Source organism: Felis catus, chromosome C1, assembly GCF_018350175.1.
Source record: "Felis catus isolate Fca126 chromosome C1, F.catus_Fca126_mat1.0, whole genome shotgun sequence".
In the NCBI taxonomy this organism is placed as follows: Eukaryota; Metazoa; Chordata; class Mammalia; order Carnivora; family Felidae; genus Felis; species Felis catus.
Genome location: NC_058375.1, coordinates 177,533,705 through 177,557,958, shown reverse-complemented (window position 1 = coordinate 177,557,958; position 24,254 = coordinate 177,533,705). Strand labels below are relative to the sequence as shown.

Here is a 24,254-nt window from a genome sequence, read left to right as displayed (position 1 = left end):
GCGATATGATTGTACAGATTTTTGCAAAAATCTGTGCTTAGAACATATTTTCTAATTTATAAGTTACAGCAATAACCTCATAATAAAGAGGATCAAGGCATCTTACTAATGCTGTTTCGGTGTATTCCTAATAACCAGTTTTTAATTTTTTTTTTTTTTTCAACATTTATTTATTTTTGGGACAGAGAGAGACAGAGCATGAACGGGGGAGGGGCAGAGAGAGAGGGAGACACAGAATTGGAGACAGGCTCCAGGCTCTGAGCCATCAGCCCAGAGCCCGACGCGGGGCTGGAACTCACGGACCGCGAGATCGTGCCCCGGCTGAAGTCGGACGCTTAACCGACTGCGCCACCCAGGCGCCCCCTAATAACCAGTTTTAAATAAGGCTCTTAAGTCACGTCATCAAGTTGAAGACAATGTTATAATTCAGCAAACATTTTTTAAGCAACTATTGTGTTGTAGACACTGTTCTAGAAACTGTGATGATGCAAAGATAAAGAAGACACAGTCCCTTATTTACAACAAATTGATGGCTTTGTAGAAAAGACAAAGTGAATTTGAAGAATGGAATCCAAATTCTTTTAACCTTTAAAAGGGACATGTGGGTCGTTTGGGTGAGTGTTCAACTCTTGATTTGGCTCAGGTCATGATCTTACAGTTGTGAGATCAAGCCCCATGTCAGGCTCTGTGCTGGGTGTGGAGCCTGCTTAAGATACTGTCTTTCTCTCCCATCTGCCCCTCTCCCTCACTTGTGCTCTCTCTCTCTCTCTCTCTCTCAAAAAAAAAATTTTTTTAAGGTACATGCTATTCCATCAATACTCCCCCAAACAATAGCAATGGTCCTCAGCAAGAATTGTGAGAAATCTGTTCTTTTACTGGACTCTCTTCCTGAATAATTTCTATAAATCCCCAAGGATTACTTCATGTTCCACAGTCTATCCAGGTGGTCACTGATCAATTGACCAGCCATCCTAATATAGATATTATAGCTCCAGATCCCACAACTTATTTTTTGATATCCTGTAAATGCCTTTCCATGCTGCTGCTGCTCTTTTTTGTTTCACACTAGATGCGTACACAAAGTTCTCCCTTAATTCCTGGAGCACAGCCAAACCCATCATAACATTTAAGACTTAACTGAAGGTTTAAGGATAACTCAAGCACCATACAGAAAATAACTTGCAACTTAGCTGCCCCTAAAAGAGACTTACAACTCTTAGGATCTTCCAGGAATATTATATGTAAATTAATTGATACTGTGAGTTGGAGACTGTTCCATGTGGCAGTTCCCCCAGACATCTTCCCATTGTGGAGTTCGTACACTTAAACCTCTCCTTTGTCTATAACTAGGGAGAAGTCTGGCCTCTTCCAGTCCATTCCCAGACCTGCCTCATCTTCTACCCTAGAATGATTGACAATAGAAACATCCAATTCCTTCAACCTCATCCACCAGGTACTCTTTAGCCTTAGGCAAGGTGATAGTAACAATTTAAATGGCATACCTCAAAGTCTGGGTTATTCAATTTAAAAAACCCATGGGTGGGTTGCCAACAGTTAAGGCAAGGTACAGCTGTTCCAAGGCTGTTCTAGGTCTTCACTGAAGCATGATGTTAAGAGAAGGTAAGACCTGGCTCCTGATATAGACTATTCTAAACCAATCTGTGAGCAAATCCTTGTATAAAAGACATTCATATATCCCAAGGGAAGGAGGCCATTTTCAGGTACAAGGCTAAATCCATATTTAGGAAAAAAAATATTATCTGCCTCTGTCTCTGCAAAGGTGTATTTATGCTAAACAAAGCAAAATGTACCTTGACCAATGGCACATTTAACATGTTTATCTGAAGTATTAGCTTTCAGATTAATGGGGACTTAACATTTTTGTCTAAGAACAATAGGTGGTTATTATGTTTATAAAAGTATTCTGGTGTTTTTCCTAAAGTAAAAGAATCTGCTCCAAAGGTGAATTAATGTTTCCATTAATACATTTGAGATGATGTTTTTCAGTTAATTAAAAAAAAAAAACTTGATTTCATTTAATAGAGATGAGGAAGGCCCCTATCCAGACTAGGGGCAGGAGGGAGTGAGGATGGAGAAGCTGTGCAGGATAGGGAATGACTGCAGAGAGTGCTGAAGGTTGGGTTAGGAGCCAAGTGAGCTGGAGCAGAGAGGTCAGGAGAGAGTGATCCAGACATGAGACAGCTTTTGTGAAATCTTAGAGACCAGAGAGAAGGATGGTGCCTTCAAGAGGAGATGATATGTTGGTTGCAAGATCATGGAGGGGGTGACATTTTGGTTGAACAATAGTGACATTCACACTTATTTATGACTCCAAAAAAACTTCAAACCATTAAACTTTGATTATGAAAATCACTAGGCAATTTGTAAAACAGACCCTCTCACCTCCTCTCTTATTCTAGAGATGGAGGGGGCACCAGGGAGAGATGGTTAGGTTGAAAGTACAATGAATTGTTGTAGACTGTATCAAAGACAACATAGTTTGTAGACTATGTCAAAATGGACATAAAACATCTTATTTCCTGAGGCTTTATCACAAAAGCTTCTCTACCTAATACTATGCCTGTGGAATTCTATATCTATTTGATGAATAAATGATTATGGGAAAATTATGAAGGATTTTAATACAATTCCTCAAAAAGGTGTCTCATTCTTAATCCTCCCACATCCAAATAAGAGATTTAACTACCTTAATGAGATCATCTTACTTACATTATCTCATTTAGTCATTGTAATAATTCCGTGAAGTATATATGGCATTTGATTTTCATTTTATGGCTATAAAAACCTAAGCTCAAGGTAAGTGATCCAAGGTCACAGCTTAAGGGGAAAAAACTGTGTTTTGAATCCAGGTCTATTGCTTCTAGTTCATTCTGTCATTTATGCATTCAACAAACATCCACTGAAGTTATGTCTGCAATCTCTATTGAAACCTCTGTTTAAACAACCCCTTGTTTAAACACTGAGTCACATGAGGACAGTAACTTAGAAATAGGCCCTGTTGTTGCCTAGAACCATTTTATGAACTGAATTAAAAGTTTCCAATATTTGTCATGAATAAAGACTTGTTTGTGCATTCTGGCTGATGAATTGTATGTTATGTCAAGTTCTGTTTTGAGATATAAACAAAGGTTGATGGCCTTTAGCAGCCTCAACCACCGAAAAGGTTATGATGCCCTCCCTACCCCCCCAACCTCTCATATATGTATTTAAAATTTTTTTAATATGATTCATAAAGTCAGTGTAATATAGTTCATTAAAGTCTACTTTCACCCCCTAATGACTACTTATAATCTGTTTTGGCATTTTGTGGTACCCTAAGCACATATTTAAATTTGCTCTTTGCTTAATCCGGTCTGGGATACCAGATGTCCATTTGTACATTTTCTTTAGCATTGTACCCTACTTGTATTCTTGTTGATTAATTTGGACACCAGGAATCAGTTGACTAACTTTCTGGTTCAAGGCTATAATTCTTTTCTCAAGTGGAGAGAAATTATGGTCTGCTGTGGTTCAAAGGAAATAATACAAGCTACAGAAAGTTCCTTGCTCCTATTCCAGGTGGGTGGGATGGTTGATATGGTATGGTATATAACTCATTGTGCCACTAGAATGTCATAAAAATCTTGTTCACAAATTGTGGTCTGTGTATTTTGATATAAGAAATTTTATGACACTTTTGAAGATAAATATTGGAAGACTTCTTGCTGCTCCCAATGAGCTAGAAATTAACATTTTTGAAATAATATTCTTGCCATTTTGAAAACTTTAGACTTCATTAATTACTTTTAAATCAGTTGTGGGAACTGTATAATCTTATAATTGTAACCTACCAATAAAGCTGTCTCTCTACTCTTTAAAGAGACATATTACATGCAATTTGAAATATATAATTAATTAGGAATTAACTAGAAAAGCTTCCAGAAAACTAATATTCTTAGGTAGATAAAGGCAAATTAATCTTGAGTTACAAATTAAGTCTTGTGTTAAATTTCTTTTCTTTCTTGAGGGTAAGGGGAAATAAGAACACAGTAATATTTTTAAACATCAATCATGTATTGTGGAGACAAGGAACACAGAGATTTTCTTGACATTGAGCAATGCAAACTTTGGTTTGAAATACCCTGATCTCTGTGGATATACTCTATGAAGATAGTGTTCTATGTTTGTTTAATGTCTTCTGGCTTTCTTTGTCAAAAATTCCAGTGATGGGGAAATAGGGAAGTCATTAGACTTTTGCAAATCTCAGTTTCTTCATCTATAAAATAGAGTTCACATAAACAGATACACATACACTCTACACACACATACATACACACATACACACATACACATTCACATACACATGAATTTCATACTAGTTAAATCTTGAGCACTGGAGTCAGTTGTGGGCTGATATCCTGGCTCCACCATTTTCTAACCATATGACCTTAAGTAAGTTGATTCTTTGAACTTCAGTTTCTTTATTTGTAAAACAAGGATAATAACTTCTAGGGCTCTTTAAGGGTAAAATGAGGAATGCAGTAGAGTGTATAGCATAGTGCTGGTATCTTGGACTTTGTATAAATTAAATAAATTAAACAATTTTATTATTGTTTTATTAAAAGCATTTTTTTTTAAAGCATTTTAGGGGCACCTGGGTATCTCAGTCAGTTAAACATCCAACTTTGGCCTGGGTCATGATCCTATGGCTCGTGGGTTTGAGCCCCACGTCAGGCTCTGTGCTCACAGCTCTGAGCCTGGAGCATGCTTTGGATTCTGTGTCTCCCTCTCTGCCCCTTCCCCACCTGTGTTCTGTCTCTCTCTCCCTCTCTCTCTCTCTTTCAAAAATAAATACTTAAAAATTTTTTAAAAAGAATTTTATATATTCATAGTGCTAGTTGTTACAAACAGAACCATTTGCCAAAGGTGAGATTCAAATGAAATGTATATCTTCCTCCATAGTATCAGAGGTAATGGCCTCCCTCCTCAGTTTCCCCATGCAGCACTTTACTCATATATATAGACTAGCATCTGACTTCTACGGTCAGAAATGACTAGCTAGCTACAAATGACTGAGCCTATCTTTTTCACTGGATTATAAATTGTGGAGGATATGGACAATGCTTTAACTGAATTTTAATTGCATCCCTGGCTGCAATTATACTGTCTGCACATAGTTAAATTATCAGTCAAGATAAAATTTCAGTCAACAGTTTATCCCTGCAATCTTTTCTTTTTTAAATTTATTATTTATTTTGAGAGAGAGAGAGAGAGAGAGAGAGAGCGAGCAAGCAAGCAAGCTGGGGAGGGACAGAGAGAGAAGAAAGGGAGAGAATCCTAAGCAGGCTCCTGCACTGTCAGTGCCGAACGCCAATGCAGGGCTCTTCGTGGGGCTCAAATTCAGGAACCATGAGATCATGACCTAAGCTGAAATTAAGAGTCCAATGCCTAACCGCTTGACCGACTGAGCCACCCAGGCACCCCATCCTTGCAATCTTGATTTGTACAATAGAACAATTTGAGAGAGAATCTCTACCTGATGTGTCTCTAGTCAGGGGCCCAGTCCTACTAGGATGAATGCTAAGTGGGGGTCCTATATGGAGCTTCAGGGTGAGAGCCTTCAAGGGGTGGGAAGAGTAGTTTGGCCTTGCTGGTCTCCAGGAGGAAAGCTAGGACTCTTAATGTTAGCATGGTTACTTGTGCCCTGTGTCTCCTTAGAGCTATCCATCAGACCCTGCTTTGCCCCAGTCTCTGTCTGCTCTCTGCAAAGAATATTTGTGATGGGCATATGAGACCTGAAATTCTACCTCTGCTAAAAAATCTTCTTCCCTTCTAAACATACACACACAGGCACACACACATACATATATATACAGCCATATATAACCATATGCACAGTCCTCATTCAATGTTAGTCCTGAGCTGAACTGCAGTTGGGCTCTTTATAATACTACTTTAATGGTGTGAAACTCCATGGAAATAAAATTAGAAAAGTCTATCATGTAGTGTGTTTATTGTAATGCATAAATATATCCATTTTAGAAGTGGGTGGTATTTTACATGGCTTTTTTGTATTACTTGGGGATAATTATTTCAGAATTTTTTGCTGATTTCTCTATAGCATATGGAAGAAAAATTTAGGCATAATTTATTTTAAAGATCTAATCACAATTATGTCAATTTAATTCAACTCATTAACTCTCTTTTGAGCTTCTATTACATACAAAGGATGGAACTAGGCAATATTGGGAATACACAAATGAATAATAGGGCATGGCCCTCGTCTCTAAAGAGGTCATAACATAACATCATTATTATTGTCAAAGTGTATTTCTTAATGATTCTATCATATGTGTTATGCCTAATGGGGTATAAAACTGAGTAAGCAAATCTCAAAGACTGCTCAAATCTTTTTTTGAAAAAAAGAATGTACATACATAAATAATAATATGCTAGTTCCCAAGATTTACTCTTGACAAGAAACACAAACACCAATAAATATGAAATTGATTCAGTTAAAAATTATAGTAAAGCCTAATTTATCCAGTATTATCAAAGAATATATATGTGTTTTAATTTTCCTGATATTGGAAACACATTTTTTAAAGCACCAAAGCATTTTAAATATTAATCAGTTTGAGGTATATCTTTCTAAAATGTATCATCTATTTCTTCTGCCTTCTAAAGGTGTGTATCCTGAACCAAATTTAACATTTTCTTAATGAAACTGGGATATTATTGTGAACATCAAATAGTTTGCTGTATTATAAATAGGGAGCTTTTCAGGAAGAATATTGAGGTGTGCAGGGCTATTTTTCTGTAGACTAAATGGACTCAGACTATATTTTTGGCTTATCTGTTTATTTACTATAAGAATTTATAATTTTTTTAAAATATTTATTTAAAAATTTTTATTAACTCCAATATAGTTAACATACAGTGTTATATTCATTTCAGCTATACAATATAGTGATTCCACAATTCCATACATCTATTATAAGTATTTTTTTTTTTAATTTTGTTTCCTGGGGTGCCTGGCTGGCTCAGTCAGTGAAGCGTGCAACTCTTGACCTCAGGGTCTTGGACTCAAGCCTGACATTAGGTGTAGAGATTACTAAAAGAATAAAAATTTTTAAAAAATATTTTAAAAAATCTTGTTGCCTTAGTGGTTTAACTCTCTGGGCCAGTTACTATTGCTATGTAATAAGTCACCCCAAACTTAGTGGCATGAAAAAAAATCCTTTTATTATGCTCTCAGATTCTGATTCTCAGAATTCAGAATGGGCAAGTGGAGAGAGCTCTTCTTTGCTCTGTGATGTCTGGCCCCTCATCTAGGAACACTCAGATGAGTAGGAGTGACTTTACTAGATGAAGTCTGGACCAGCTGTGACTAGAGCATCTAGTTTCATGATGACATCTCACTCGCCTGCCTGGCACCTGGACTAGAACAGCTAACGGCCGGGTTCAGCTGGGGCTATTGACCAGAACACCTATACAGGGCCTCTTCATGTGGCTTGCGATGTTCACAGCTTGTGATTGGGTTCTGAGAGGGAAGGCCCCAAAGACGGGCTTCTTGAGGATGACTGTTCCAAGGGAAACAGGTGGAAGTTTCATGGTCTTTTCTCATGGCCTCAGAAATCATACCATGCCATTTTAGTAACAGGTGAGGTGTGAGGTCAGCCCCAGATTCAAGGGGACAAGATTTAGACTTCCCTTCTTGATGGGGCAGTGAGTGGCAATATTACACCGGGAGAGAGCATGAGGGATGGGAGAGATTGTTGCAGCCATCTTTGGAAAATACAGTCTGTCAGCAGCCATTTTTATTGCTATTAACAATGTCTTTTCCGTCTAGGCTTTCCGCATACTTAGTGTAGAGTTTCAGTTCTAAAATAGCAAAACAAATAAGCTATCTTTTAAGAATTAAATGTAAAATCAGAATATGCAATCATTTGGGTGAGGTCAAAGCATTTTCTCATGAACGGGGTGACTGAGTTTTAATACACTGACCTGATGGTAGCTAGTCTGGCTGCCATGGGACTATGAAAGGTTGCAGCAAGAAGGTGACTGCCTGTAAGCCAGGGAGAAAGGCCTGAGGAGAAAACAAACCTGCCGACACCAGAGATCTGCTGCCACCCCAGAGATATTGTGAGTTCAGTTCCAGATCACTGCAAAAAAGCAAGTCAAATGAATTTTTTGGTTTCCCAGTGTTTATAACACTTTTGTTTAAACAATACTTTAGTCTATTAAGTGTCCAATAGCATTATGTCGAAAAAAATAATGTACATACCTTAATTTAAAAGAGCTTTATTACTAAAAAATAGTAACCATCATCTGAACTTTCAGCAAGTCATAATCACTGATCACAGATCACAATAACAAATACATATACTAATAATGAAAATATTTGAAATATTGCAAGAAGCACCAATGACATAAGCAAGTACTGCTAGGAAAATGGTGCCAAAAATTTGTTCAATGCAGGGTTGACACAAAACCTTCAATTTGTTAAAAAAAAATGCAGTTATCTGCAAAGCACAATAAAGCAATGTGCAATAAAATGATATATGCCTAGGGGCACCTGGATAGCTCAGTTGGTTGAGCATCCAACTCTTGATTTCAGCTCAGGTCATGATCTCACAATCCTGAGATAGAGCCTCAAGTCAGGCTCCGTGCTGGGCATGGAAACTGCTTTGGATTCTCTCTCTCCCTCTTCCTCTGCCCCTCCCCTCCCTTTCAAAACAAAAAACAAAAAAGATAAATGTCTGTAGTGCAGGTGGCTGGATGTTATGAACTGAATTGTGCCCTGCCCCAAATTCATACATTGAAGCCCTAACCCCCAGTGTGAACGTATTTGGAGATAGGGCCTTTAAGGAGCTAATTAAGGTTAGGGGATACCTGGGTGGCTCAGTGGGTTAAGTGTCCAACTCTTGATCTTGACCTCACAGTTTGTGAGTTTGAGCCCCACATCAGGCTCTGGATTCACAGCAGGGAGCCTACTTGGGATTCTGTCTCTCCTCTCTCTGCCCCTCCCTCACTTGTGCTCACTCTCTTGCTCTCCTCTCTCTCTCAAAATAAGTAAATAAACTTAAAAAAATTGTTTTGAAAAGAGCTAATTAAGGTTAAATGAGGTCATAGGGTGGAGCTCTAATCCAATTGGACTGGTGTTTTTATAAGAAAAGGAAGAGATAATAGGTGTGTCCACACAGAGAAAAGGCTATGAGGTGGCTGTCTACAAGCTAGGGAGAAAGGCCTGGGGAGAAACCAAACCTGACAAGACCTTGATCTTGGACTTCCAGGCTCTAGAACTGTAAGACAATAAATTTTTGTTGTAAAGCCACTCAGTTTGTGGTATTTTATATGGCAGCCCCAGATTATTAATACACTGGATAACTGACTTCTCAGAGGATATGGTCTTAGTCCTACTGCCCCACCTCTACACTCATCTATGCTCTCTTTGCTATACCTAGATATTCACATGTTTCTATGCCATCACTCATGCTGTTCCTTCTATGTAGAAAGTTCTTTCTAGGGTGCCTGGGTGGCTCAGTCAGTTAAGCATCCATCTTCGGCTCAGGTCATGATCTCACAGTTCATGAGTTCAAGCCCCGTGTTGGGCTCTGTGCTGACAACTTAGAACCTGGAACCTGCTTTAGATTCTGTGTCTCCCTCTCTCTCTGCACCTCCCTCACTTGCTCTCTCTCTCTCTCTCTCTCTCAAAATAAGTAAACATTAGGGGCGCCTGGGTGGCGCAGTCGGTTAAGCGTCTGACTTCAGCCAGGTCACGATCTCGCGGTCCGTGAGTTTGAGCCCTGCGTCAGGCTCTGGGCTGATGGCTCAGAGCCTGGAGCCTGTTTCCGATTCTGTGTCTCCCTCTCTCTCTGCCCCTCCCCCGTTCATGCTCTGTCTCTCTCTGTCCCAAAAATAAACATTGGGAAAAAAAATTTTTTTTTAAATAAGTAAACATTAAAAAATTAAAAAAAAAAAGAGAAAGTTCTTTCCTTCTTATCTGGGCCCATCAACTCATTTCTCAAGGCTCAGCTCAGATGCCATCTTCTCTGTGTTTTTACTTAATCAACCATCCAGACAGAATTAGCCACTTGATCCTTGTGCAGCTACCTCGATTTTATCATTTTTGAAATGTTTATTTAGTTTTGAGAGAGAGAAAGTGGGAGAAGAGGAGAGAGAGAGAGAGAGAGAGAGAGAGAGAGAGAGAGAGAGGGAGACAGAATCCAAAGCAAGTTCCAGGCTCTGAGGTGTCAGCACACAGCATGACATGGGGCTTGAACTCACAAACCATGAGATCATGACCTGAGCCACAGTCAGACACTTAACCAACTGAGCCACCCAGGCACTCCTTGATTTTATCATTTTTAATTTTGAGTGATAGTCATCTCTGATCCTCTCTCCCCTGCCATAGAATAAAGTGGTTGAGGGGAGGGACTGCATCTTGGTTCCCCTAGTTTCTGGTATAGTGCCTGACGTTTAGTAGGTGCTCAATACATGTTTGTTGATTTAATACATTACACTAGAAACACATAAAATTTAAGACCCGGATGACACTTTACCGATGATGTAATCTAGACTTTCATTTTATAAGTGAATAAAAGGTTGGTTTAGACAGATGTTCAAAGGAAATCACCACCACGCTTCTAGTTGGTACAAAAAAACATCCTGAAAGGTAATAATTTTAGGGATGATTGAACAATTGAAAGGCATGAGCTCATAGAGCTGAGAAGGGGAATGTGTTCCAGACATTGGGTGGGGCATTGAAAAGGTTTGGAGACAGAGGGGGATGACTGAATAAAGTGAGTACCAAGTTAATGTGTGCACGTTTAAAATGCATTATTGTGATTTGGAAGGTCTGTTCACAAATCTTCAAAGAAACTACACATTAAATTTTATTACTTTTATTACCTGTATCTCCTAATTTTCCCTACTTAGTTATTGATGTGTCGGTTGTTAGTGACACAAGTCAAAACTTAAGCAGTTGGGATTGTGCTGTGTGTATATCCTGGTAATTGCATATAAATTAAAACAGTAAAAACACATCCCTTTATCTCAGTATTCTCACTCAGTCAGACCTAGAGCAAAGATCTTACGCACCTCCTTTCAGTTCATTTCGCCCCTGGCAAACTTCCAAGGATAGGCACGGCTGCCATCTTTCACCCCTCATCCATCTTCCCTCAGAAATACTTTCCATTCAGTGCTAAGGGTTGTAAGAGTATGATTATTTTCTTGTTTCCTAAAACATACTGGCAGTTTGGACTCCAGCCAATAACATGTGAAAGAGCCCGCTTGCTATATGTATATGTATATATTGGAATGGTCTTTGTGTCTAAAGAGACAAGCAAAACAAAAAATAACAACAACAAAACAGTGGAAAAGGCACAAAAGAAACCTAAAACCCCATGCTTTCATTATGGAGATAAAGGCAATAACATTATCAACGCATAAATAACAACGCAGGGGTTGTTGTGAGACTTTAGTCAGATGATATTGTAAAGAGCTCAGTTTACTGCCTGGCACTTCCTGTGTGAGTGCGCACAAAGCTGTAAGACGTTAGCTGTGAACATCGGCAAGAAGTTCCATGTAGCAGTACCACTTGCCCCATCTGCTTATGAACTTGGGATAATTACTTACCTTTATGACCCTCAGTTTCTTTATCCATCAAATGGGGATAATGATGCGCTTTCCATGGGGTTGTTGTGAGGATTTGGTGAAATGATGAAAGGGAAGGACATACTACTGGGTACTCACAGAGCTATTTCCTTTTATCGGTGGAAATACTTGGGTTCTATTTCTAATTTTTTAAATGTATTTATTTATTTTGAGAGAGAGAGCAAGTGGGGGAAGGGCAGAGAGAGAGGGAGAGGGAGAGATCCCAAGCAGGCTCCACTCTCAGCGCAGAGCCCGATGTAGGGCTTGGTCTCACAACCGTGAGATCACGACCTGAACTGGAATCAGCAATCGGAACTCAACTGACTAAGCCACTCAGGCATCCCTAATTTTTTTTTTAAACTGATTCCCTAATGACCTTGTATCAGTTAGGCCTTTAAAGCTCATTTTTTTCATATAAAATGGAGAGTTGGGCCAAGTAGTTTCTCTTTTAACTGTAAATTTCTAGGGAGCCCCTCAATGGGGCCATCACTGACTATTTGACCTTGGCTCCCTTTTTTCCCCCTTTGCTTATTGGGGTCACTGCAAGCCCTGTGTTAGGAATCTTTATGGGATAGAGGGTTGCAGCAGGCAGAACGGTGTCTCCTTCACTTCACCCTCCAGCCGGGGTAGCTGCTTCTCCCCCCGTTGTGCCCTCTCTCTCAAAATAAATAAATAAACATTAAAAAAAAAAAAAAGAAAAGATTTGGCCTTAATATATTTCCAGTGTGACCAGCAGACTTCTTCCCTCCAAGAAGGTGATCAAAAAAAGGATGATCTAAATAAGAGCTGTATTTTAAATATTCAGACAGTTATTTGTTAGCTGGTTTCTTATTGGATTGGTTATCTATCTAGTAACCAATGCTGCAGTCATGCAGTCACTTGTAAATTATTTAAATGTATTTGACTGTTAAATGCACTGCCTACTAATAATGACATAGACCTTTGTGAAAACCTTGGGGGAAAAAAAGCAACCTTTGTGAGATAATGACAAATGACTTGTCCTGTACATGCCCAGGATTTATCTTCATGCATGGATACCTCTTGAAAATGTTGAACTTAACTAAGCAAATAATGCATACAGATGAAACGTTTAATTGTGTTTTCATGGTCTGGACTAGGATTAGCGCAAAGTTTCTGTTCATCAGAGCTTGGATACCTTCAGGTATCAGATCCTAGTCAGGCTCCCACACTTGGAGCCATTTAGTCAGTATTTATGCCTTAAAAAAAAAAAAAATACGGAGACTTGAGAGTTAATGATTTGAAAGGATTTAACCTGCAGATTTTTTAAAAAAGTCAGTGAGAGTTGGGTGTTGAAACAGGTGTAGGTTGACTGTTTAAATTGCCCAGGCCTGGGATTTCCTTTGTCTATGCTAAGGTAGAAACTTCCAAAAAATGATTCAGTTTTACCTTTTGCATGTTAGAGTGAAGGTAATGAACGTCCAGTTTCTCAAATCCTCCTTTTCCCTAAAGTACACAAGAATTAATGGGGAGCTAATAATAAGCACAGAGTCTGTGATGTGTTAAGCATGATTTGTCTTCAGTAACGGGAAGAAAGTTCCCTTAGAGTTGTGGTTTTCTAGAATATAAAGGGGGCATAACATAGAATAAAGAAAAAAGCTTTGGAAAAGCAAGACTGTCCCTCTGAAAAGAGCACTGAAGTGAGGAAGGAAACGGCAGTAGAAGGACGTGGGTGGAAGGAGATGATTCAGCCAGAGGGGGCTGGGTGAGTCCTGTGGGCTGGCCTGCCTGAGTGTGAAATGGGCGGGTGGTTATGACTAGCATTGAATGGGAGATAATTAAGAGCAAGTTGGTACCAGTAGCTGCCACGGAAGGGAAGAGAATATGTCCAGAAAAAGCAGTTCTTTATTTCAGTGCTGAATTAAAACACCTACCCATGGGGGACTTTGAGAATCTCATTTTGAAATGAAAAAGTATTTGCTGAAAACAATACAGATGATTGTGAAATTTTACGTGCATTCTTCTAGTGTCGTGGTGAAAATGTTTCAAAATGATATAATTGTGCTGGGTACTCTTTCGTGGAAAGAAACATATATTTTAAAATATCAGCCATTCCATAAAGGAAAAAGTATTGCTGTTCAAAGTCATGCACAACACAAGTATCAAGTTTCAATGTGGGATCAGCTACACATACATTTCTGAATCTTTTTTTAAGAGAAAGGACGGAAAATGCACAGCTTCCATCGTCCTTTAAATAGCTTTCTGGATTGAAGAGCATTATAATTAAACTGTACCAAGTGTCACTGTAGAGAAGCTTCTAAATTATGGGTCTGAATGGGGGCGAGAAATGCTATTTGATTGCTTGACAATCAAAACCAGAAAATGTTCAGATATGTACAACCCAGACTTATTGTAATTATATCAGATGGAGAAGTGGGAGGAATAGGTGTAGCCTTGAATTCAATAATTACTTGTTTATCTCTCTTTCAAAAAATTTAAAAGAAAAACTATTCATAAATACTCAAGAATGCATATTCACAGAGTACTTTTGTATAAGAAAAAAAATATTAACAAGTAATCAGTCCTTTCAGTGTGTCCCAGAAACAGGTTGTGGGGAAATGGCCATGTATGTCCTCAAAACACTCTCAAAATTTAGAAACTAGTACATTGAACTCTTCGATAAGAACCTTTTTTCAAACAGAATGTCAGAAGGGATGTTCATCATGAAATCTACTTGTCATACTGTTTTGCACTCCATTTCGCCCAGCTCTTTGTTCTCTCAAAGCTCTCTTTCTCTTGTAAGGTGGGAAGGAATAGGTAGAGATGTTATCAGGACATTGCTTAGGCAATTGAGAAGATTTCTTGCTTTTTAAGAGGCCCAAAGATGCCTCTTGGAAAGAAAGTGAGAATTTAATACCATACCAGCACCTTTACAAAGTGCCTGATGCCTTGTTAGGTAGTATATGTGAGAACAAACATTAAACATTTGACTGGGAAACATAGGTAGCAGAAAACTGTCAGGCTAAAAATGATGACATAGCACATTTTTTCATTATCCATTCCTAAGAGAGAAACTGCGACCCTAAATTGTACACATAATACATGCGTTATATATGTAAACAAAATGATCTCTTATTCTATAGTCTTCTGGATTGATCCTTCCTTTAACATTTAGCTATGGATCTAGTTTCCATCTCATGTAATGAGGAAAGTCCATTATCCTCTTCCAGCCTTCCCTCTCCTGGGCGTTTTTCATTCCAGATTCTCACTACTGGTTTTATGTACTAGTTAACAATTTTTCTTTCATAGATAAGTGAAAGAAATGTTGAACATATTGAAGAATAATTAAACAATTTAAGAATTGGCTTGAATGATTCTTTCTAAAGAGGGCTATTTCCAGACAACAGTATATAGTCCCCTAGAGTGAGCCATTAGATGCCAGTCATAGAAGGACAGTTTCACTTCAGTTAAGGGGAAGTTATTTCTGTAGGTCAGAGATTTACCAAAACAGCCTCAAGCATCTTGAGATGCAGCAAGTCCCTTATCTCTGGAGGTGTTTGAGTATTCAGTGGCTACATTAACTTGAGATTTTTCTCACAGAAGTAGACCCTGAGATGAGGATCCAGGGTAGTTTATCTGGCAGGTGATCCCAGAAAAGAGTGGTAGGAAATATAGAAGCAGGACAAGGAAAGGATATATTGTTCACATGAGAGTCCCATATGGAAACAGGAACTCTAATCCCACTTGGAAATTCTGGAGGCCAGTGTAAAATAGTCACCTGTTATCCTGCCAACAAACTGAGAGGGCTAAGATATTTACACACAAATTTCCGTCAGTAGAGGTTGAAAATTACCCCAGGAAACCATTAGTCCTCTGCCACTTTCTGCCTGCCTGGTGCTATGCTGGCAATTGAAAGCCAATTTGGCCCACAGTGAACTGCTAAGAAGGAAAGAGTGTGAGGCAGGGTCTCAGTAGTATCTGATAAATTAGCTAAAAACTTGAGAAGGCTAATGTAGAAAATAGATTGTAATTTGATAACCCAAGGAGGGAGCAAGCCCAGAGAGGTGTATTTATCGGTTTTTCACAGTGTTTGTTTTCCAAATTGAATTTGAATGACCATAGATACTACCATGCCCTCTTCAGTTTGCCTCAAGTCCTATCACTCTCTGCTGCTAGTTTCACACATTTGCATTACTTGTCTTCTCTTAGAATTTGCTGCCGTGGAGGAAATTCAAATCTAAGATGGTGGGTAGGTCTGGGAAGTCTTGGAGGACACTGCCAACTGTGAAATTCTGTGATGCCATGACTAGATGGTTCCTAAAACTCCTTTGAGCAATAAAATCCTATGAGCTAATTATATGCTGTCTTTTTAATTATCTTTGCAAGTTCCTTGAGGCCAATAGTATAGACCTATAAAAGCTCCGGATTAATTGAAATGCAATTATGCATTTTGAAGTGCTAATAAATAGAGCAACATTCATGTATAAATTCACTACTCCTTTAATGTTTTCACTGTACAAGGGTAGCTTGACACACATATGAATAGAGGACAAAGAGAAACTACTTAGTATTCAGCAGGTTTGTTTTAGGGTCTACAGTCATACTCCAGTGAATTTGTTAAAGCAAGCAGGCACATTGATGCTCATCCACTTAGTCTGAGATCACAAGGAAAGATGACCTTGGCAGACAACATTAAAGCTTTTAAAAATTGGTCTTGCATTACGCTAACTGCAAGAAGCCAGACATATAAGGCTATATACTCTGATTCCATTTATATGACATTCTGGAAAAAAACAAAGTATATGGATAGAAATTAAGTCCGTAGTTGTAAGGTTGGGGGTTACTACAACCTTACAAGTAGGGGGTACTACAAAGGGGCAGTAGGGAATCTGTGGGGGTGATGGAAATGCCCTCTGTCTTCATAGTATGTTACACTACTGTCCACATTTGTCAAATATCATCAAACTGTATATGGAAAAAGGGTGAATTTTACTGTATACATATATATTTTATATATGATATATGTATTTATAATATATAATATATTTATAATATTTATATTATATTTATATAATATATAAAAGTTTCATAAAATATATATTTATATATAATTTATATATTTTTATATATGTGTATATATATATATATATATATATATATACATATTAAACCTCAGTAAATCTGATGGTTTAAAAAGTTGAAAAATAAAAACAACCTGTAGGTCTCAGGCAAGCTCCTTGCATGCCACCACACAGGAAGTTTCCCCAGCATCCTGGGAAAACCAGGGGAGGCTGGGCTGGACATCCTCTGAGGTAAGAACACATAGTTCCCTCTGCCCCTGAGTTGCCTATTATTTTTAGCATTCCAAATCATCTTTGTTCTTCTGATATGATGGAAACAGGTCAATGGATGAAATAAGGTTTGTTTTGTTGTTGCTCTCAACTTCCTGCAACAGTATCTGCCTTAAGTCTTTTTACCTCCGGTGTTTTTCTCTAGGCCCTGTTTCAGAATTCACATTTTATTATTTTGACATATTTCTTCCTTTATTTATTTAAAGGAGATTTATAGGAGCTTTCTAATTTCCAAGCAAAATCCTAGGCTGTAAGAACCCTAAGTTGAGAGGAGAGATGACGTGGTTTGACTAAGCCTGAACGCCTCCAACATTCTACTTCAAAAGCTGGAGGGCTTGTCTTCCCTGTCAACTCCACTTCTATTCTCTTGAATTCCCTGTGCACAACACATTCCTGAAGAACCTTGTCCTTGATTCTCCCGTGGGTAAGCCACTGTCTGGATGTGGTTACATCTGGGGCAGCTACTGAGGGTGCTGATCTGGGGAGCGGGCAGCAGGGTGGGGGTGTCAGGTGCCATTTACATTTCTCTAGTTGACAAGGGAGAGCACTCATGCTGTTCCATCAGGGAATGAGGGATGATTATAAGAACCTGGGGCCAGCACCATGTACCCTATGTTTCTATTTGCCTATAGCATCTAGCACATTCCCCAGCCTCACACTGGGTGCTTGGTAGTTGTCAATTATTTGACTGACCTCCACTCCTATCTATGCCAAGACTTCCTACTGAGGGACTTGTACTCATCCCTTATAATTCTGCTATACATCCTGAACCTCCAGAGCCAGCCTTTCCCTCCTAGCCAGCCCTAAAATCTGTTCTAGGTATCCCTTCTTTGAACTTTCCTAAGACCTTCTTCTTATACCTATTATAGCCTAAATCACTCTGTAGTTTAATTGTATCCTGATTTCTGTGCCCTCCACCCCTGCCCACTATTGCTCACCACCCCTCCTCCAACAGTACCCTATGGGCCTATTGAAGGCAAAGTTTTGTTTTTTTTAATCTTTATTTATTTTTAAGAGGGAGAGAGAGGTGGGGGGAGAAGAATAGGGAGAGAGGGAGACACAGAGTCTGAAGCAGGCTCCAGGCTCTGAACTGTCAGCACAAAGCCTGACACAGGGCTCGAACTCACAAACTGTGAGATTGTGACCTGAGCTAAAGTCAGATGCTTAACTGACTGAGCCACCCAGGTGCCCTTAGAATTGTGTGTGTGTGTGTGTGTGTGTGTGTGTGTGTGTGTGTGTGCGCGCGCGCGCGTTGTATCTGGAACATTATAGATTCCTTATAAATGTTTACCAATGAACCAATAAAAATTTGCTCATGCTACTTTCAGAAGTTTGCTTTCTCGATTGCAAATGATTTCAACTGCAAGAAAAAGAAAAACCTGCTAACTTGTATTAGCTTATACAAATAGATGTTTCTTTTTCTGGCATTAAAAAAAAAGGTTTGGAAAAAAGCAGCTGCTGACCATGTTTTAGACATGCAAGAGGTCAAGGCCAGAGATTCTGTGATTTACTTGGCCTTTCCTTTATGACCACAAGATGGTTTTTTAAGTGCCCAACTTTTGAAATTAAGTGGGAGAGAGTTGTATCAGTTTTCTATTGCTGTGTTACAAATTGCCACAAATATAGAAACTTAAACAACACAAATTTTGTTATCTCCAGTTTCTGTGGGTCAGGAGTCTGGTCAGTGGTTAATTGAGTTCTTGCTCAAAGAATCGCCAGATTGAGAGCACAGTGTCAGCAGGGGCTGCATGCCATCTGAGGCTCAGGATCCTCTTAGAAGCCCACTGATAGTTGGTCAAATTCAGTTCCTAGGGCTGAGGCTCTCATCAGCTAGAGGCTGCTCCCAAGCAGTTCACAACATGACCATTTGTCTGCTTGCTTTATTTTTTTTTTTAGAAGGGAGTGTCTTTTTTAAAAGTTTATTTATTTATTTTGAGAGAAAGAGAGGGAGAGAGAGTGTGAGTGTGTGCAAGTGGGGGTGGGGCTGAGAGAGGGAGAGAAAGAACCCCAGGCAGGTTCCACACTGTCAGCACAGAGCCTGATGCTGGGCTTGAATTCACAAACTATGAGATCATGACCAGAGCCAAAGTCGGACACTTAACTGACTGAGCCACCCAGGTGCCCCTATGTTTGCTTTCTTTTATGAGGCCAACGGGAAATGATCTCTTTTGAAAAGCGTGCCTGATTATGTCAGGCCCACCCTGAATAATCTTCCTTTTGATTGACTCAAAGTTGACCAATTGGTAACATAATCATGGTGGTGATATCCCCCATGGGGAGGGAATCAAAGGGAGAGGATCCTACAGGGCATGTCATCTGAGAATTCTGCCTACTGCAGAAGTGATGTCATCTGTGCCTCTCTCTTTCATTTGAAAAGCAAATGGCTTCTTAGAGTTCCTCTTAATACGGTTCTGCTTGTCTCTCATTGGCCAGAACTATATTGCATGTCCACTGCTAATTACAAGGACAGCTGGTGAAGAAGATATCTAGCTTTTCTACCTTCTATAAAGAAGGCAAGAAAAGGAGATGGGCTGGAAATGGATGTTGGATTAGTGTATCAACAGACCATGCCACCTGTCAAATCTCCTCGAAACTTAATTATAGAATGTTAGATCTGGAAGAGTACTGAAAATCATTTAGTACTTTTCAGTTTTCTAGATAATGAAACTAAGGTCCAGAAAACTCATGTAACTTTCTTTCTTTTTTTTTTTTTTTTGAGACACAGAGTGAGCATAAGTGGGGGAGGGGCAGAGGGAGAGAGAGAGAGAGAGAGAGAGAGAGGCGGGGGGGGGGGGGAGAGTCAGTCTTAAACAGGCTCCACACCCCCATACAGAGCCTGAAGTGGGGCTTGATCTCACAACCTTGAGATCATGACCTGAGCCAAAATCAAGTAGGACGCTTAACCAACTGAGCCACCCAGGCACCCCGAGAGAACTCATGTGACTTTCTTGAAGTCACACATTACTTTTTTTGAAGCACTGGACAAAAGCATATTCACCTTCTCTAGCAGTTTAGTTGATCAAATCTCTAGGCAAAAAAAGATATTATACAAATAAGCCTATGATAGAATAATCTCTCTTGAAGTTGATCACTGATCCATCTTCCTATCACACGAAAGAGGTTTCTACCTTCTAATCATAATTTGTGAAGGAAGCAGCTTGGGCAAAAGGGATGGCTCGTAAATCATAGGTGCAGAGGGCAAGTCTGCCTGAGTTCAGAAAATGAAGATACACTCCTGACTCAAGAAGTCAGGGAAAGCATCAGAGGACCTAGAATTTGAGATGGGCCTTAAAGGGCAGATAAGGTGTAGCATGGGGAGATCAAGGAGAGCATTCCATCTAGGGGGAGACATCAAAACAGGAATAGATGTGTTAAACTAGAAAAATGTACAAGGAGGACAGAGATCAACTCAGCTCAACCAGGCTGGCTTCAGAGGGGCTGATTTGTTAGTCTAGGAAAGAGGTAATGCTGACTTGAACTTGGAGGGTGACAGTGAGGGTGAAAAGGATAGCAGGGAGAATGGAATGAAAGTTGTGTATGCTGATTGGACATGTTTTCACTGAGTCTGTAAGCACAAATGTAGGAAGTGGGTTTATTCACCTCCTATTCCCAGCCCCATGACCAATGCCTGCACGTACTAAGTATTCGGTGTTTTTAGTTTAATTTGTGAATGATTTGGTACAGAAGGTAAAGGAAAGGATGGTATCAAGAACCACTTGAGGCTGGATTGGAAAATAGGAGGAGGTGCAGAATTCAAGGGGGTATGGAGTTCAGTTTCAGACATGTTGAGCCCCCGGTGTCTCCTGGAACTGAGGGATGGGATAATGTCTAGTAGGTCACTTGAGAGAGGCACCCAAGAAACTGGTGGGCCTGGAGATCTAGCTGTCAGGGCAGAAAAAGAAGGTAGTGGAGAACTATAGGGAATACCTGTATTTAAGAGGGAGGTAGATAAGCCAGAAAAGGAGAATGAATAGTTATAGAATTGCCTAGAGAAAAAAGATTGTGGGTCCAAGAAGACAAGGAAAAAGAGTGTCTAAAAGATAATAACCAGCAGTTTCTGAACAAGACTGCTTTCAGAGAGAATGCGGTTCTCTCTGAAGAGCCGCAAGAGGTTTAGGAGTGAGTAGGGAAGGGGAGCTGACAGCTAGTATAATTCACTTTCAGAAGTTTTAATGATGGAGAGATGACAGAATCAATGGAAGGTGATTTGGTTTATTTGCTTTTGAGAATGAGAGTGACAGGCATCTAACTTCTGTTTGGGGGGGGGGGGGTGGAACAGAGGAAAAGGGGAGAGTGAACATAAAAGAGAAATCCTGCTAAGGGGGGCAGTCTAGCATCTGGGGGGTGATGGAAGGTGGATCCAGAGAGGAGGAAGCACTCCTTGTCTTCTGAAGCAAGAGGAAGAGATGAGGAGAGAGAAGGAAAGGAAGGTTTTTTTCCATTGCCCTGTCACTAACTGGCTTTGGGCCACTATGTAAAGCCTCCCTGAATCCTCATCCATAAAGTCTCCTCATCCATAAAGTCAAGCCTATGCCTAGGTGGTCACTAGAGTATGATAAACTCTTTATTTTTTTTGCTTTAGATATATTTATTCAGATTCCCTTCACTCCTCTGCTGTCTTCAAACAATCATTTTCCAATAATGGTAATAATTGGCACATTTACCAATAATGGTAATACTTCGCACAATAAATGGCCACAATTTATTGCATGTCTCAAAGGTCATACCCAATTAGGATGAATTCTGAAAAGCTACATGATGGAAAAATCATTTGAATGTACCTTGAAGGATGGCATTTTATGTATGTGTGTATATAAAATGTCTTAGTATACATATCTAAAATCTTACAGGTAGTTCAGTGTAATGTTATTCTATTTCTTTCCTGAGTTCACTCAGCTCTTGTCTTATTTCTTACTGACTTTTTGTCTGTTTTTGTACTTAGTTTTTGAATTTATGATTCAAAATGTTTCTCATAGTCCCAAATGCTGGGTTAAGGATAAATAATTCAGTTTGGAGAATTGTGTTACAGTAGGAGAGTTTTCTTTCACTTTGCCATTATTTGGGGGATGAGTTTTTCTCAGTTGATATAGAAATAGATACAGAGTTCTATTGTTTGGATTATTTTTATTTCTATTATAATGATTTTGCTTAGATGAAGACTGATCTGCATTTCCATGGACAGGGCTGAATGGTGGGGTGGATGAAAGATTTCCAGATCAAGAGTGCCCTCTTCTGTTAGTGTAGCAAAGTATACTGTTTTGTTTTCTTTTTCTTTTTTTAATTGATTGATCATTATTTTATGGAAGAGGAATGATAGGAGAAGAGGAATTATTGTGCTTCCTTCCATTTTAGAGGGAGAGAAGGTCTGATAGGTTCCTAAATTTACCCCTCAAGTTTTTTCCCTTCATCCTACAAGATTTCTGAAACTCACCGCTGCTTTTGTTTGATCCCTCTGCCCAAAACTTTATCTTTCCAAAACTGCTTTCTTGCACCCTCCACACACAGTTAAGTGCCTTCCTTGTAGTAAGTGCTCTGATCTACCAGCATGTTTTTTCAGTGTTTTCAAACTTAGGGTGGGCTTTCTCCTTTGGGTGGTGGTTTCAGATCAATCTTAAGTCCACCACTAGTCCCCCATTTCTACACTCTGTACAGTTTTTCTCAAATTGATTTGTTTTCCTGACAGGCTTGCATCAAGAGTGTGGGGGCAGCTTGCTGGATTTCAGTGTTTATTTTCCTATGTAAAGTTAATTTGAAATTTGAACATTCTCTGTTTTCTAGTTATGTTGAAGGCATGGGCATTATCTAGTGTTATTTGATCTTCTCATTCTTTCTTTCTTTCTTTTTTTTGAGTCAGGGAGTATGTTAGTAGATTCAGATTGATGCCATCACCGTTGTGTTGGCTACTTCAAATTCTTCCATAATGTTTACTCTAAATATAATTTACCAACAAGATATATAGGAATCCATTGACTCAAATTATCTTATCTTTCTGTTTAAGCTTCTGTATCTGTTAAGAATTCAATTGAGCTGCTGGTTGAGGGGACCCCAAAACCAATGGTTTAAACAAATTAGGGGTCTTTCTTGTGTAACAAGAAGTAGGGGGTAGTGGGCATTAGCTCAGCAGCATAGCAATGTCAGTGTTGATATCTCTGTGACATCTTAACCCTTTCCTTGTTGTTGCCATAGTTGTAATAAGGCTGCTCCACCTCTAGCATTACATCTAGAATCCAGCCAGGAAGAAGGACAAAATGCAAAGGGCAAAAGGCGTTTGTGGACTGTCAGCTCCATTTTAAGGATCTTTACTAAAAACCGCATCCAAAAACTTTTGCTTATGCCTAATTGTCCAGGGCTGAGTTAATGATAATCTCTAGCTGCAAGCAAAAGTGGGAAATGTAGTTTTTGTTCATTTTAGGGTTTTTGTTTGTTTTCCTAAGTACCTTATTGCCCATAACAAAATTGGGGAGCTATTAATAAGGAAAAGGATACTGAGTAGGCAACTAACAATTCTCCTCTACAGCTCCCAAATTCCAGAGTCAAGAGTTGCTGGTCTTGCACCATTGACTCAGAAACAATTCCCAGACCCATGACTATTGGCCATCTTTGGGAGGCTCTAGGAAAGCCTATATCAAGAGAGGTAAGAGAACGACAGAGGGACTAACCAACTATAGAAGAGGGCAAGAATAAAGCAAGACTGAAAATTGTCCCAGGCTGATTGACCCTTATCTCAGGAGAGGGCCAAAAAGCAAATAAATAGTTCTTTTTTAAGAAAAACAAAAAGCACATTAAGGAATGCCTTAGTTTATAAACAAGGACATAGTTATTATCATATCTTTGCTCTTTTCTCCACTCTTTCTCCAAATGGAAGTAATCCTATAATGGAACAACTTCTTGAGGAGATAAAATCTAGCAGAAGATCATCTGTTCTCAGCATGGAAAGATCTAATGGGCTAAATTCATTTCCAAAATGGCCCTCAGTCATCTCATCTAACACACACACACACACACACACACACACACACACACACACTCATAGAGACTTTCACGAATGATGCCCGCATAGATACATATATCCAAATAACCATTAATTCAGCTACTTGTCCATTTGAGTAACCTCATTTGCTGAAATATGTACATTATTCATTATTCTTTTGTCTTAAATGCAAGCTACTTTTGTAAGGACCCAATTATTTAAGATTCATTTCAGAGAATAGGGAACTAGATACTGAAAAATTTCCAGACATAAAGACAAACATCCAAGTTTATGAATACACCCATTTATTTACTCCA

The 24,254-nt window shown here is 39.2% G+C and overlaps 1 protein-coding gene across 5 annotated transcripts in view; it reads left to right on the top strand.

Annotated features, from left to right (window-relative positions):
• Positions 1-24,254, top strand: part of LOC101084304 (serine protease 58-like) — a 132,925-nt gene that overhangs the window by 83,175 nt on the left and 25,496 nt on the right. The window contains exon 3 of one of the 5 annotated variants that reach the window (XM_045034157.1): positions 1,351-1,453. The exons of 3 other annotated variants lie outside the window; for them this stretch is intronic. In XM_045034157.1, the coding sequence (XP_044890092.1) occupies positions 1,408-1,453 (46 nt within the window). In that variant the 5' untranslated portion in view covers positions 1,351-1,407. Of the gene's footprint in view, positions 1-1,350; positions 1,454-7,330; positions 8,146-24,254 lie in introns of those variants that run through there. One more of the 5 variants, XM_023259562.2, reaches the window with a different exon arrangement.